This window comes from Lampetra fluviatilis, chromosome 10 (assembly GCF_964198595.1).
Source record: "Lampetra fluviatilis chromosome 10, kcLamFluv1.1, whole genome shotgun sequence".
Taxonomy (NCBI): Eukaryota; Metazoa; Chordata; class Hyperoartia; order Petromyzontiformes; family Petromyzontidae; genus Lampetra; species Lampetra fluviatilis.
In genome coordinates, this window is record NC_136284.1 from 5,444,139 (window position 1) to 5,460,170 (window position 16,032).

The 16,032-nt window shown below is 41.6% G+C and overlaps 2 protein-coding genes across 8 annotated transcripts in view; both read right to left on the reverse strand.

The window, feature by feature from the left end:
* Positions 1–7,569, reverse strand: part of BIN1 (bridging integrator 1) — a 32,798-nt gene extending 25,229 nt beyond the window's left edge. For 2 of the 5 annotated variants that reach the window (XM_078860257.1, XM_078860256.1), the window contains exons 1-3: positions 7,301–7,565; positions 1,881–1,961; positions 137–191 (exon numbers count right to left, since the gene is read on the reverse strand). In XM_078860257.1, the coding sequence (XP_078716383.1) occupies positions 137–191; positions 1,881–1,961; positions 7,301–7,378 (214 nt within the window). In that variant the 5' untranslated portion in view covers positions 7,379–7,565. Of the gene's footprint in view, positions 1–136; positions 192–1,880; positions 1,962–7,300 lie in introns of those variants that run through there. The other 3 variants (XM_078860258.1, XM_078860255.1, XM_078860259.1) reach the window with 3 other exon arrangements.
* Positions 7,570–11,716: 4,147 nt separating this feature from the next.
* VPS41 (VPS41 subunit of HOPS complex) overlaps positions 11,717–16,032 on the reverse strand; it is a 28,594-nt gene continuing 24,278 nt past the window's right edge. For all 3 annotated transcript variants that reach the window (XM_078860261.1, XM_078860263.1, XM_078860262.1), the window contains 4 exons: positions 15,098–15,197; positions 14,795–14,839; positions 14,358–14,437; positions 11,717–12,962 (listed from right to left, as the gene is read on the reverse strand). In XM_078860261.1, the coding sequence (XP_078716387.1) occupies positions 12,894–12,962; positions 14,358–14,437; positions 14,795–14,839; positions 15,098–15,197 (294 nt within the window). In that variant the 3' untranslated portion in view covers positions 11,717–12,893. The remainder of the gene's footprint in view (positions 12,963–14,357; positions 14,438–14,794; positions 14,840–15,097; positions 15,198–16,032) is intronic.

The following is a 16,032-nucleotide window of genomic DNA, read 5'->3' on the forward strand; positions in this document are numbered from 1 at the left end:
TTTGTTGCCAGATAGAAGGGTAAAACAACAATGATCATACCTTGGTATTATTTTACCTGGTAACCCAGGATAATTCATTTGTGTGTGTTACAATGAATGAGAAATTTGCAGGAATTTGTAACATTGTTGTATTTACCTTTCACAGCCGTAAGGTAGCCTCGTAGCTCTTTCTGTAATCGGCTTCCCTCGTTCTATGCAGGAGAAGGAAAAGAAACACTGAAAGTGAGCACACCAAACTCTTAAACCAACATACTCTTAGTTTTTTCGGTAAAGTCACGTAGGTAAAAAATGAAATAAAAATAAATAAAAATAAAATAATAAAAATCACGACGTTTCGGAGGCAACACAAGTCTCCGTCAACAGGTACGACCATCACAGCCAGATTTGCTGTATCAAGTGAGGCAGGGATTCCAAGATGCAAGTTCTCCCCCTTAACTTGTATTTAAGAACTTGCATCTTGGAATCCCTGCCTCACTTGATAAGCAAATCTGGCTGTGATGGTCCCACCTGATGACGGAGACCCTGTGTTGCCTCCGAAACGTCGTGATTTTTATTATTTTATTTTTATTAATTTTAATTTCATTTTTTACCTACGTGACTTTACCGAAAAAACTAAGAGTATGAATCCTTGCAGTCACGAAAGCTATAAATCTAGTCTTAAACCAACACCCATAACCATTACACTGTTGCACGTTTGAATGATAACAGTGATATTATGTCATCCGTTTGAAATGCATACATTGCATGGGATGTTTATTCATGCCAATACTGTAAAATTACTTAACAAGCAGTCACAAATTTTCAATCTTAAGCCTCAGTGCTTTCAACATTCTTTCTGGCTTTTTTAATGTACAGAATTAGCAGGTCACAGCAACACAATTACAGAGAGGAATCATCCTTTTGGGCCATCCATTAAATGCATTACCTCAAATCAACAACAACACAATTAAAAGTAATGAAGTTAAACGGTTCAATCATGTGTTTGTTTAGAATAAGCTCATGCCAATACGTGGTAAACTAATTTATCCAAGTGCTTAATGTGATGTGACAAGCGTGCTGTCTTGCCGTGCTGCCAAGGTGTGTGTGTGCATGTTTGCTCAGGCTGCATTCCCTGTGTTTCTTGCCACTGCCTTGCTAAGCCGTGAACCCGATGTCATCACATTTATAGAGCCGAGCAATCAAACGCCCCTCTTATGCAATTACTATAATAAATGGTTCTGACTGATGAGTTTGGAGAGGTTGAGTGTTGAGTTAATTTCACCTACTGAGATTTCGACCATCTGCTTTGAAGACAAGAAAGTGCCTGACCCTGTTAATTGTGGTTGCTTTGAAAATGTAAGATATTTTTCTTTGAGTCAAAAGTCCTATTAATGCATGGTGGGGGTCAGGGGGGGAGTGCTCGAATTACCTTTCTATACTCGAGTCACGTCCACAGTCCTCACATCTCATTCCACCGCATCATCCTTCCATCTCACCCCAGTTCTCCCCTCTACTCCTTCTGCCCTGCATCGATGGCACCTTCATAGCCCTATTCAATGCATTCGCTTCGTTTATTCTCAGCCCGTGCGCAAATTTCTAAATCTAGCCTCCCAAAACTCCTCGATACCATGAATATCCCCACTGCTAACTTCTTAATTCCTCCTCGCTTACCCTTTAGAGATATTCCCAAATTCCAGATATTCCAAACTTTCCATATTACTTAACTGCCTATTTTAGCAAGACCCTCCCAAAGAGGACACAATGGAAACAAGGCCACAGAAAAGCTATGCCGATATCAGGAATTTGCATATTTTGCTATTAATATATTGTGTGTACTTGTTACATTGCTTATTTTAAGTATGTACAATCACTGCTGTCCCACATTTAGCTGTGATACATACATACTGTTTGTTGAAGTTTTGCACTTGTTCTTCAAACTGTACATCCTTCGTCTCATCCGCTTTTCCCAACTTCTGCAGGACCTGCAAAAAAAAAATGTGCGTTACATCACCGTATAAAAAACGACAGGCTATTTTATAGCTAAACTTACAACGGCACCTAAATTGCAACTTTTAATTACTAATCATGATTATATAATTACATTTTCATTAACCTTTGAAAGAAGCTAAAGAGCCAGCAGTCATTACCATTAATGACACAAATATTCACACTCCTAATTCATCATGCGACTAGACGTGCCTTTCAAATGCTCTTACGATGCAAGAGATCTTTCGATTACTCACCGCACGGAATTATGTACGTGATTAATAATGCTTAGCAAATACTTTGATTACATTAGCCCTCAAATCGATGTTTTATCAGGCAGTATTCAAGTCTGTTTATATTAAATCGATGGCGTAAACACGTGACACACCGTTGCCAAATTCGATTACAGTATGCGGTTTGTGCTTGACATTGGTGAACTCTTACAGAATTGTGCCTGCGCATGTTAAATACAGCAATGTATAACACGTCGGTATCAAGTCAATCGTATTTTAACCTTCATCAATGACACAATAATTCATCTCTTCCAGTTCCAATTTTATTCCTCTATCAGCACAGTATCTCTGGCATGACAGACTTGTACAGGCTACTAATCAACGCGCAGTTAGAGAGCCTTGTTATAACATCCGTCTGGTCCAGCGAAGCACTCATGCGCCACTAGCTTGTTTAAATTCTTGAATACCATTACTTATTTTCCTTTACGCCGGAGATAATTTACACGTGAAACGACGTGTAAATTTACCTTGATTCTATTATAAACATGTTTACTGAGAAGGATATTTGACTATTCCCTCAGATGTAATTTATCCTTTCCAAAAGTAAATTAAATTTGCATTCGGCCTTGGCCTCAGCCGTCAGGACTGGTCTTTCCTCATTAACGACTTGCCTCTCACACTTACTCGATTGAGAAAGAGTAATTCAGCCTCCATGGACCACCACCCACTGTGTATCTGAGATGCGAAGAAAAACAACACAACGGCGGTCCGTGGCTCCAGGTTTAGGAGGCAACTTAGTCTGCCTCGCGTTTTCCGTTGTCAGGCGAGACTGCGTACACGTGGATTAATTGAGAAACTGCAATGTGCCGGCGGTGGCTTCACCATGTTCCTCCAAAAAATATATCCTGAAGCAGAAGATTATTGCCGGATACAAATGTGATTTTGTAGCTTTGTTCCTTACCTGTATATTGATATTCAGTGCTAATGTGCCATTTTATTGAGGGTTTACTGTGTGTTATCATGGTATGGTCTGAGACCACTTTGTTGTTATTTTTGCTGCCTTGCCCAAGCTTGATAAATGGGATGTATATAATTAATTGTCTGATTTATTTATATTAAGTGATTTGCTCATCTTTTTCTCTATTTTGCACTCCTATAGTTTTTTGTATTTTTTGCTGTTGTAACTTGCAGACCCGCCCGCACTGGACTTCTGTGATAAAGAGCTTCTTAGCTCATCGGATTCCCCCAGTCTAAATAAAGATTCTGATTATGAAGAGGACCTATGGACTCACCCAGAGAATCAAAAAGAAACCGAAATGAAACTCAAATGTGCTAGCAGTGGCTTCATCCATCACCTCTTTCTCCACCAGATGGGCACAGGCATCCCACGTAGCTTCTCATGAAAATTGTGTGATGGAAGCACAGCACTTGTGCATTATCACCACACATTGTCTTTGTGTTCCAGTAATCAATTAGTCCATCTGTAGGAGTCATTATCACATGAGACTGGAAACTGCCGAGGAGGATTTTGTTGCCTCTTCAACCTGGAGCCACGAAGCATCACTGGTGATACAATACGCATCAAAAGTGGGCCGATTCGTCAAGCATTGTCAATTCCTATGGCAATGGACCTCAACCTAGATCTAATGACAACTGACATCTCAATCGTATGCAAACCGAGCATCAATTTACATGTAACTCAGGCAATTTGTTCATCACATATCTCAGTATTGATCGGCATGGGCATCTACGCATTAGGGGCTGCAAACATTCAATGCACTTCTAACATTCAAAATGTAACAAAAATAATGCATGTGCTTCACTACTCATTCTAAATAATGACACATGGTTAGGTGACGAGGACAGGAAGTTGCATAGGAAACAAGCAAAAAGGCATTTTTATTGTCATATTCTCACTTCCATTGCCATCACCACCAGCCACATCCAAGTCTCCCTACAGCGACAACACACATATGATCCCTGGCACCGCCATTACCTCCCCATGCTCAAGTCTAGGGTTAAGACCTTCCACCTCCTTCTGCTTACGACCGTTTATCTCTCAGTCTCTCTGTGAACTTTCCTCGCTCACGTGATTTCTTTTTTGCTCCGTTTTGTTTAACTGCAGCTTCCAACTGCGTTACCCTTCTGTCCCCGATCCCCTTGATGCACACACTCCTCCTCCAGCACAGAATCCCAAATTGTACTGCACTTCTGTGGTATGCTCCTCTTCAGCAAAACGGCCACCAATTCCAATAACGAATGCAAGCACACGCACTCATTAGGTTTCCTCTTTTCGTTTCTCCATCATTGCTCCCCCACACGTGTTCACGCTTTTGTGCATTGCCATACCAATACAAATTTGGGTTCCCAATCGTCAACATTCGTGTGGGGTAAAAACCCCGTGGATTTGGTCACGAGAATCCCAATAATGTGGGATTTATTTGGCTTTGTTTTCTGTATGGTAGAGGATAAAGTATGCGATTGCTACAAGCTGTGACGCTTTCCTTCATCTTGGTGTTTAATTATGAAACGTGCAATCCTCCGTGAGCCAAACTACAGGGTGTTTGTCCATGAAGGTAACATCCATCCATTATTCAAGAATTATAGTTGGACAGCAGTTTAAGCTCGGTCGATAAAACTACACGCAAACACTTGGTCGTGTGACGATATGCTCGTTTGAGTGTCATCCCTTTAAACCTTCCACGTGTCCACAATGACGTTGTCAAATCACATTGTATGGAGATGAGAGACCCAGGTGTTTGAAAATTCATCAAATGCTTCTGTTATGTGCTTTGAACAGCACTCGTTTGGTTTTAAAAGGTTGAAGCACATTGTATAAGGAAAACGATGCCTGCATTCCAACCACGCAGTTCATACTGCTGTACGTTGATAGTTGTACAATAATGGATTGCTTTGATGGGCAAACCACCATGCAAGCTTGCTTGGGCTACGTTGTCAGCAAAGGACGATCGGTGCAGCAATATCCATCATTGTCCTGCCTGTCCTATGCTTCAACCTCTATACTCCCACTTTGACCAACCCGCACAGCGTGGGGAGGCCCTCTCTTACAGCACTATACACTATTGACACAAGGGCTGTAACATGCACAGGCACAAAAGTGCATTGATATACCTTTACGGACACCCCGTGGACATGGTACACGCGCATCTCACCATGATGACAGAGATTAACTCCCCCAGGTTGCTAACAGGGGGCATTAAAGCAGCTCCGCTTCTGATGGAACATATGGATTGTATCCAAAGGGGTCACGTAAGCAAGCGGTGTGAAAAGCATGCACGTGTAAAAATAGCAGCAGTTACGTCAGCCGATTGGATTCCGTGTGACATTCAATCTATGGCTTCTCAGATTGGATTAGTGCATACCAAGACTAAGATTCGCAAATAACATGACCTGACGGCGTAATTTATACAAATAAATTACAGCGTGTCCTCTTCACTGTACGTAATCACCAAGTGTAATACACCATCGACTTAATTTCTCTTTGGAAGACTGGGGAGATGCCATGTGACTAATAACAATACAAATGCAATGTTGGGCCCAACATTGGCATGAGGTTGGAACCGTTGGTCCATCATTGGCCCAACGTTCCATGTTTACTTTGAAGTAGCCAAGGCTGTAGGGAGAGATTTTCCGGATGAGGTCTGTCGAGTGTGGAAATATGTTCCAGGACAGACCGGCTGAAATTAACGACTGAATACACAGGGTGATCCTCATTATAGATATCCCACTAAAATAAATGTGGAAAATTATGGGAAAAATATTTCAATGCATTTCCATGTCACCACCCACCAATCTGACAATACAACATGCACGTAATGAATTCCACCGTAAGATATGGAGCCATCGCGTCCCCAATATTCAATCACCTGTTGATAAGTGGGTCATCAGAAATCAGTGGGGTATCTATAAATGGATAACATGCAGTACCGCAAAGCAGGTTCTCGGCGGAGCTGCGGCGCGGTGGCTCGCGAACTAAACCCCAGTTCGATTCCTAGCCGTGGCCAACATCAGTGGCGAGTGATATCTATAAGAGGTCAGGGGCTCTCTCTTCTTTCACCAAACCACACTGATTAGTGACATGGGGAGGGGGGGTGTCTTCATCTTCCAAACAGCGGTTTTCGACAAAAAGGTTGTAAATTATTAAAGCCATAATACAATTTCACCATGACAGTACCATGCACTGGATGTAGTATGCAAATGTTTGGTAATATTAATATCCACAAGAGGCCACGGTGTGTACAATGAAGGATATATAATGATATGCAATATACGGTACTCCTTATTCATTCTTTGCATTGCATCGTAATCATAGCACCATCGTACAGAATTTGCAATTGGGAATCGCCAGGATAAAAGGCCATCCGTCCGCCACACGTGTGCAGCAAAGCACTTTAATGCAATTCAGCTCCGTGCACACGACAAGACGGCGATGTTGGAATGAGTCGAGCGCATACCAAACATTTAATTACGATCTCGGGGAGTTCATTCATCTGTCCAACCCCGTGGCGTAGCGCGGTGTTCAGAAATGCACTACTTAATCTGCTGCTACAGAGCAGAATTAATTTACGTACAATGCCACCAAATGGTAACACTAACATTGTTTAAAATGTATGCAAAAAAAAGAAGTGTGTGTTATTTGCGCAGAAACAGCTGGGAGAGAGAGCGTAAGAGCAGTATTTTTGTTCCTTTGTGCACATCACACCCGACGTTTCCTCCCGTGCACTCATTCGTTCGCGTTCCTCGATTCATTCTTGCGAGTAAAAGGCGTGCCCCCTCTCGACAAACACGACAGCCCTGGCCACGTCGTCAACATTGCTTCACAGATTGCAACAATGCGAGTGCATCCACCGGTGGCATTGTTCCCAACAAATTGGAACAATGCGGCAATTCACACTAAAACACGAATCCCTTCTCCCGTTGCGCATCAACACTCCCATAATGCGCTTGCTCCCCATTCATTAAGTCGCTCGCTCGCTCATTCGCTCCTGGATTCGTTCGTGTGATGATGGCGTGCATCCCTCCACACACACGCACAGGTCACGCACATACACACAAGGTGTTGGCTGCTGCCCGACCTGTACCTTCTCCTGGGCTCTGGTTATGCGTTTCTTCGCATTTTTCGCGAATATGCCAGTGCTGGTCTTGCCCGGATCCGCCATCACGACTCCTCCTCCTTCTCCACCTCCTCTCCTCCTTCTGCTCCGCTTCACCCTTTATTCCTGCACGGCGGCGGGGGCTTTATTTGTTTTGTTTAATTATTTACTCCGAATAGAATCGCTTCTTAGCGATCCACGGCCGGATCGGGCATTAGCGAAAAGCAAATTGTTTTGGACGCGCTGACAGCTGATGCGATGATATAGCCACGTTACGATCGCAGTCCCCTCCACGTGTTAAGACGAATATGTCCCGAATACTTACGCCGTCTGAATAGCCTTTGAACAGGCTGTTGGGAAGCAGTGCTCTTAGCGAACACTTATATATAGGCATAGATGCTTGCTCTGGCTGTTGATGTTTGACACACCACGACAGGTACTGATTTTAATGCCGAGTCAACCTATGCGAGGTCCAGGGCCGGTGCAGATGTTCGCCGCTGATGTTAGCCGTGGCTGGGAATCGAAATGGGTTTGTAGCGTAGTGCATTAACCACTACGCCGCTACGTTTTCCAGAATTACCAATGTAAGTGGCAACAAAGTTGCGTATGCCTAGGGCAGCGATTGAGGGCAGACCCACAATCAAAAAGACCCAAATCAGAAAGAGAGCAGGTTGTTTGTCGTGCTTTAGAATGCCGAACTTTTATACTGAAATGTAACATTGCAATGTGCCCCATAACGTTTTTTTTTTAAGCGGTGAATGCTGTCAGCTATGTGTGGCACGGTTCAGAAACACCACGGTCATTAACGATGAATACTGTGATCGAACATAACCTAAAACGTGCGCAAAGCATGGAGAGATGCATGCCTGAATTACATTGAGATACAGAGGAACGCACACATCGGAGAACGTACGCAATTTAGGAGACATCATCCTTAAAAAATAAAAATAGGTCCGCTGGAAGGGATGGTGGCCGATGGTCAATAATAACGGAGCGGCAGCTACGGAATGGAAGGCGTTCCTTAGGATGACCACCGGCTGGGGAGATTGAGTGCCGAGATCAGTTCGTGTGCAGGTGCTGTATGGATTGTTGCATCACCGGATCGTGAGAAGTGTCAGCGGCTCAAGCAGGCCTTCATCCAGCAGTGGATTGATCATGACTGATGATGACAATTCAATGAAAAAAGAGCGTTTAAATCGGTTTTTCCAACTGATTTAGTCGGTAACTTTTCGTGTTGTTTGCTGTCCTTCCCCCGTATCAGCAGGCACAATCTATGTTTATTATTGGATGAAGGCCGTGTTTATTGGTCGTGTAATTTTATTATTTCAAAAGTACATCGGATAGTGTCCCCGATAATTACGCTCTCAAACCACAAATTAAAGATAATTAAAACATAAATAACAAGCCACGAAGATAAATGCGTCACGCATGTTAATCGAACGATATCCAGTTGATCACGGGGCTGTTTACATCGTGACAGCATCTCATTAACGACAGCGAGGGCATTTTTATCGGAACAAATCGTTTTTTTATTTAACACAGTTACATCATTGTGATGTTATTCAGAGTATAGTCCAATTATATATTTAATTACTTCGTGGCAATTCACACCATACAAACATTTGGATTGTAAATAAATTACCATTTTAGGACAATTAATTAAGAGTGGCGGTAGCATGTTCAGTTCAATTTACAAGAAATCTTGTTGATGTATAACATCGCATTTTGTGCTGTAAATTAAATTGGATCACAAGCAATTACAAATACTGTGCTCGTTTGGCTACACACTCCAAACATTGTGAATATTATTAAATGCAACAGTGTCAGTTATTCATCACTCTTGTGGAATTCCCATAGCCCAATCAACAACGAGAGAATTACATAAAAACTCTCCTTTGTCCATTACACTGCTTTAATGCAAATTATCCAGGAAACCCATGAAGTTGGGCTACTGCACACTTCCCGTCTTGCCTCCAAACCGGAGTCCAACCAAACATGAGCTGAGGAAATACCAAATACGAGAGCAATAGTAGCCACCGCCATCATCATTAACCATGATCAAATCCACTGCTGGATGAAGGTCACCACAAGCTGTCATCGTCTCACATGGGTTTGCTACGCAACAATCCATCTATCTCATACACAGCGTCTCATTTCATTGCTCCATCTTCTTTGTGGACGTCCTCTCGTGCATGTTCTCTCTTTTGTATGTTGAACTCATTTTCGCAAGAGCTGGGAACCCGTGCTTATCGGAGGTGTGGGGGGAGGCAGAGCCGGCCCAGCCACTAAGCGACCCTTGCAATTGCAAAGGGCCCCGTGGCCAGCAGAGGGCCCCCTAGAGTCACTGCTAGATAGTGGGTGAAAAAAAATCATACATCAAAGGGGCCTCCAACCAAATTTTGCTTAGGGCCCCCAAAGGTCTAGGGCCGGTTCTGGGGGGAGGTCAAGCTAAACACAAAAACAGTTCTAACGAAATTAAAACTTGATTTGAAGCTTTCGTGACTGCAGGAATTCGTCTTTGCTTCTTTCGGTAAAATCACGTAGAAAGAAAATAAATGAAATAGAATACGACGTTTTGATTGCAACACAAGCAATCGTCATCACGTAGAAAACAAACCTAGTGAACTTAGAAATAGAATGCAATCCAACACAGAAAGTCGGCTAACACAAGTCAGCACTTTACCTGGTTGATTACGTTTCTCCAAAGATTGCCAAATTTGAGACAAAACACAGACACTTGGACACACAGACAGACAAGAGGTTTCTCTGTGTCTATGTTGTGTATCTCTGTCTGTATTGTCGCTCTCTCTGCTTGTGTCTGTCTGTGTGTCCCGTATTCTTTATCTAAAGAAATTCGTTTTGAATTTTGATGTAAAAGTTCATAGGTCCAGTGGCATCTTAATATCAGAAGAGCGTTCCAGACGGCTGCAGAAGCGCATCTGAAAGCGCGCGATACGGTGACCGTCTTTGTTTGATGGTTCGCCAAAAGCTGCTTGCGAGGATGACCGGAGCCTGTGTGAGGTTGATGCCGACTGACCACACCACCAAGGGTATTGTGGTTCGTTTGCGGCAACGCACTTTGTGTGTAATGAGCGCGACCTCATAAAACAGGTGACGTTTCAGGCAATGGCCCTTTTCACATGGAAAGGCCAGAGGTAAGAGTTATTGTCATCCCAGCGTTTCACAATGCAACAATCCATCAAGCTCCTTGCACATGAGACGGTCTAATTTCTCCATCTCCACAGCGGTCATATTTGTTTTCTTTTAAGGCAGTTATCGACAAATGTTGAGCTTTTTTTATGCTCGTGCACCACTGCCAATGCAATATCACCAAATGTTAACATTTCAGTAAATGCTTGCTGTTTACACAGATAATGGACACAAGTACCTGCTAGATGCATACACATACCATGACATAAATTAAGCATATTATAACCAATGAAAACTGAATACGAACCCGTTGTCTGCAGTCTCGCTCTCATGAGTAGAGAAAAATTCACATTTTAAGTCCTATGGCTGTTTTGTTATTGTATGTCAAAAGTTTTGATCGATAGTGCTCGGTCTCAAATCAGGTCACAGCTCTTAAGCTTCAACATTTATTCTTTAACTACCACTTTGTCTGGAATGGAAAGTCAAAGAGTTCATATACTGTTAAATACAGGAAAGGCTGCACTTGCCTCCTGACAGTTTACCTATATGATCACAGCCTCAAGAGATTTATGCCCAGTTATATATTCAAGTAGTGTAACTGTTCAAGGTTAAATTGTCATATTGGAAATGTGAAGAATGATTGATACATGTGTATGTTGAACAAGCTCACTTTTACATTGTAAAACTTACTGCACAGAATAAATGTTAGATATATGAACTTGTTCAACCCAACTTTAGCGAGAAAAGTGTTTTTACATAAACTTTAGTATATTTCCACAGAAATCTGACTGTATGAATACATAAACTATTTTAAATTAGATACAACTGAAGCTACCAAAGATTTCCACTTTGCCAACCATCATCAGCCATGATCTATCCACTGCTGAAGGCCTCCCAAAGTCATTATCATCCCTCAAGTCTCAAAATGCAATAATCCATCAAGCTCCTGCACACGAGCGATATCATTTCTCCCACCTTCGCAGCGGTCATCTTCTCAGGCATTCCCTCTCCCCCATGCGTATGTTTATGCGGGTTGTCTTAGATGAGAAAATGGTCCAGTTTACATGATTTGTAATAGGACCAAGTAAAGTTTACAGCAAAATCCATTTCTTTACATGTAAATTTAAGGCATTGTAAATAGATAAAAAATTTTAATGGTGAAAAGTGTTCTTTTGGTCTCATATAATTAACATTTTCAAATAATGATCAATTACGGCTTTGTGCAAGTCACACATGATAAGGCTTAACAATGACTGAATATTTCATAAGCAAGATTTTATTATCTTACAACAAAACATGGTGAATAATGGCAGGTAAGCCACACTATTCATTCACTTTACATCAATATAAATACTTGATAGCAGATGGCCAAACACAAAGTAGACGAAATTCAATACGAGCAATTGCTTAGCTAAGTTGGACTTGCTTGGGTTACTCCTGGTGTCACTGGATGCCTAATGTGTTGTTTAAATGTTAATTAGTTACATTCAATTACAAGTTACTCTTATTAGCCTTACATATTTTGACAACAATGTTCAATTCCATACTAAAGACAATCTGTACAATGATGATGTGTACTGCTATGCACAAATACATTATTAATAACCCTCGTATTTTTCAAGTGAACTTAGCACTTAACTGGAGGCACATGTTGGCAGGTGTTACTTTACACAGAACTCATTTTCGACCCCTAATAGAGGTTTTTTCGGTGAGATCACGTAAATATATGTCGTTAAAGCCCACCACCACCCGACACAGCCAACTAGTAAGGGTTGTCACGTAAACAGAACATGCCAATTCGTCACTAGTACAGCACACCGGTGTGTTGGAGAGCCAAGCCACAACATTTACAATCTGAGTACGACGTTTTGCCAGTAATGACAACTAGCTTCATCAGGCGACAGATTTGTGACGTTTAGTCAAATATAGGTTCTAGCATAGAAATCGAAGTTGTGGGAACATTTTTACTAGATTTAATGTCCAATGTTTTTCTGGTGAATATCACCAATGTTGAGGGCATTTAAAATTAGACAATTTAAAGTTATGGTTCAGTGGTGACGAACATATGCTTCATGCATTTATTCAAGCACTTTCAACAACAAATTATCCAGTTGACGCTGTATAATTGCAAAATCCTCTAAAATTAAACTAGCAACAGGCATCAAAGTTTAATCATAGAATGATAATTATGTGGAGTGTTTTCTTATTTTGGATAGTTAACATAATTTTTTACAAACGTTCACATACCTTCGTACTAGTACACCAAATCAATAATTGGCATAACCTTCTCTTTTGACGTAGTACCTGTCTCACACTGTGGTGATTACATATTCAGCAGTGGAGTGGGAATTACTACTTCGCAAAGCGTATAGATTTAATGCGCCGAGAGGACTGCCCTCTGCTGTACACACGTGGTACGGATGGTCTTTTCTCATGACGTTTTGAATCCTGAAAACCCACTGCCTGGCCCCCTCCGCTGGGCACTGCAGATATTGCAGAACTGAGGACAAAAATGCAAAACATATTCAAATTAGTACAGTATAAACATTCAAATGCAATTTCATATCATGAATCCCTTATGACACGTAAATGCAAGTACTTTCGTTTAAATATCGATTGATAAATCCATGTCTCATAGAGTCGAGGCTGGGGCTTATACATGACATTCGGTTATTTATGTATTATGTGCCAGAAGAAGCATGCAAATAAAGGTACTTTGGTAAAGATAAAAACCTAATTTAATTCGGTGTTCCACAAACCTCATGTTTCGAACATACACATTTCAAACACGAATCAGCCACATGGAAGAAAGGGAACATCACACTGCACTGCAACCTGAGTTAGATTCCTGGCCAGGGCTAATACCAGTGGTCATATCTGAACCAGTTCTTGCCTGCCTATGCCCTTCACCACCCACACTAATAAATATGGTGAAGTATGGCTAACAATCCCCATGGCTGATAGGGCATGGGGAAACCTTCATCCAGCAATGGATTGAACAAAGGTGGTAAATTATGTCACATTTGACCAGAAGTGTCTGTGGACAAGCTCCATTCTCCTGAAATTTAAGATGTGTGGTTTAGCTTTAATAACGGCGTGTAAGCAATTTAAGTTTAGTATAATATGTGGAGGTGGAGCGGTGGCACAGTGGTTAGCACACTGTGTTATGAACCCGGGGGAACCTCGGTTCAAATCTTAGCCACAGCTAAACAGTGACGAGTTATATCTGAACCGCTCCTGGCTCACTTCATGCCTCGCCCCTTTAACAACCCAAACTGCCCAGTGTGGTGAAGTATGGTCATACATTTCCCATGTCCGACATTGTGGGGAGGGCTTCACTAGCAGTGGATTGACATTGACAAAAAAAAAATCTTCTTGGTTCTTTCGGTAAAGTCACGTAGAAGAGAAATAATAAAAATAAAACATAAAATAATTCTCACGACGTTTCGGCCACAACGCAAGCAGCCGTCCTCAGGTGAAGAACAGGTTTGTCGAGAAGACAGCGTCTGAATGAGACGTCTGAATGAGACGCTGTCTTCCCGACAGACCTGTTCTTCACCTGAGGACGGCTGCTTGCGGTGTGGCCGAAACGTCGTGAGAATTATTTTATTATGTTTTATTTTTATTATTTTATTATTTCCCTTCTACGTGACTTTACCGAAAGAACCAAGAAGATGAATCCCTGCAGTCACGAAAGCTTTAAATCGAAAAAATATATATTTTTCTTCTTCTCCATCGCATTGACAAAGCATGTAAATGTTAATACGTTAACATGACCAACCAACGGCATAGCTGCTAACCGTATTAACACCTATGCAGGTACTATTGAAAGAGATTTCTTTCAAAGCTGCCAATACCTGACAGTAAATAAGAGAGAGTAAGAGAGCGCAGTGACCGTGGCATTGCTGGAGATGCATTCCTTGTGGAACATGTGATGGCAGAAGAAGACCACGATGTCAGTAGCTCTGTTCAAATCTGTGGAGAGAGCGCAACAGCAATCGGGCCAGCAGGTATCACGAACTGAAAAACAGGTTTCAACATGGAAATCTGATGGTGCTTAGCACAGAGGACCGTTAATGACCAATGACACAGAAGAATCGAATGATAATTGTACAAAGTAGTCTCGGTCTGTGTAAACGCAAATAAAAACAATGAAAATATATATATTAGCGTTGAGTACAAATTAACTTATGACTTAAAATTGTAGTTCATGAATGATTAAAACATAAAACACTGGGATGGAATTCACAAATGCATACAAAATTGTATGTATACTGTTTTGTAAAGCTTCATTTAGGGCAGTGATACAAATCTGACGTAAAGTGCAATTACCTTCTGGCAAAATAGATGATTGGCAGACCTCACAAATATTTTCCTCTGTGAATACAATACACATGACAAAATGCAGATTATACTGACAAGAAGTGGATAACCCAACAACAACCTAAGCAGTGTACTAATCAATAACAATGTAATTCATAATAATACATTAATTATAGAAAACAATATGCAAAATATTATGTAAAGTGGACCTGAGTGATAGAAAACTATATGGCAGTGTACCCACATATCATAATCTAATGAAACAACATAAATGCATTTGTAAATTCATTAAGTTATTGTGTCTGGTCTTACCCTCAACATAAATTGCACGTCGCTGAACTTTCTGCAGCCTCCTCATGAGAGCAACGCAATCGGCAACTAGGATCTTCTTACAACCTTCACGCAGTGAGATCTGATGGGGAGATGAACACTATGATTGCACTTTTTTTCTACTTAAAATTATACGAACAATTGGGTAAAATTATATTTTTGCGTGGGTATTTGTTAAATAAAGAATTATAATAAAACATTGTGGTTACAAGAAAAGCTAAATCGCTCAAATGTTAACTTCAACAGATTCCTGGAGACAATCGATTTCATTATGTTTCATTGTTCTTCAAAACGCCAAACTCCAAAGGGGATATCAGAGAGCTGCACCACCTTATCGAATAAACACATCTCAGGGCTAACATCAAGCGGTGAAAACACGATGTGCTTTCTCTCAAGAATACAACTATTCCTACCCTATGGACAACCAAATTACAGTTCTGCTTCACCTCATATTTTGAAATGCAACCGTGCACCAAGCTATGTTCTCCAAGCACAAACGATCAATGGCAATCAGTGCCCTTTCTGTCCCTGTCTGTATCAAGGATCTTGGGTGGCTTGAATATTTGGCTGGAGAGGATACGTTCAGTATCCTTGATGTACAGCCGACAAAGATCCCCCATATAGCCTTAACAGACTGTAGGAGCAAGAACTGTTAGCAAGCACCTATGAAGGCCAGCACGGCACACGAGGGGGGTGGGTGGGCAGCACCATGCCTGGCCACCTTTGTCTCCCCAGTGGCGATGTTTACAGATGGCACCAGGTACTCATTTAAGGCCGAGTCGACCTAGGGGAGGCCCATGACCGATTCAGATAATCTTCACTGGTGTTGGCCATGAGAGGGAATTGAACTCGGTTAGCTGGGGTTCGTAGCGCAGCGTAATAACCGCTACACTACCGCTCCTTACAGCTGAGACACG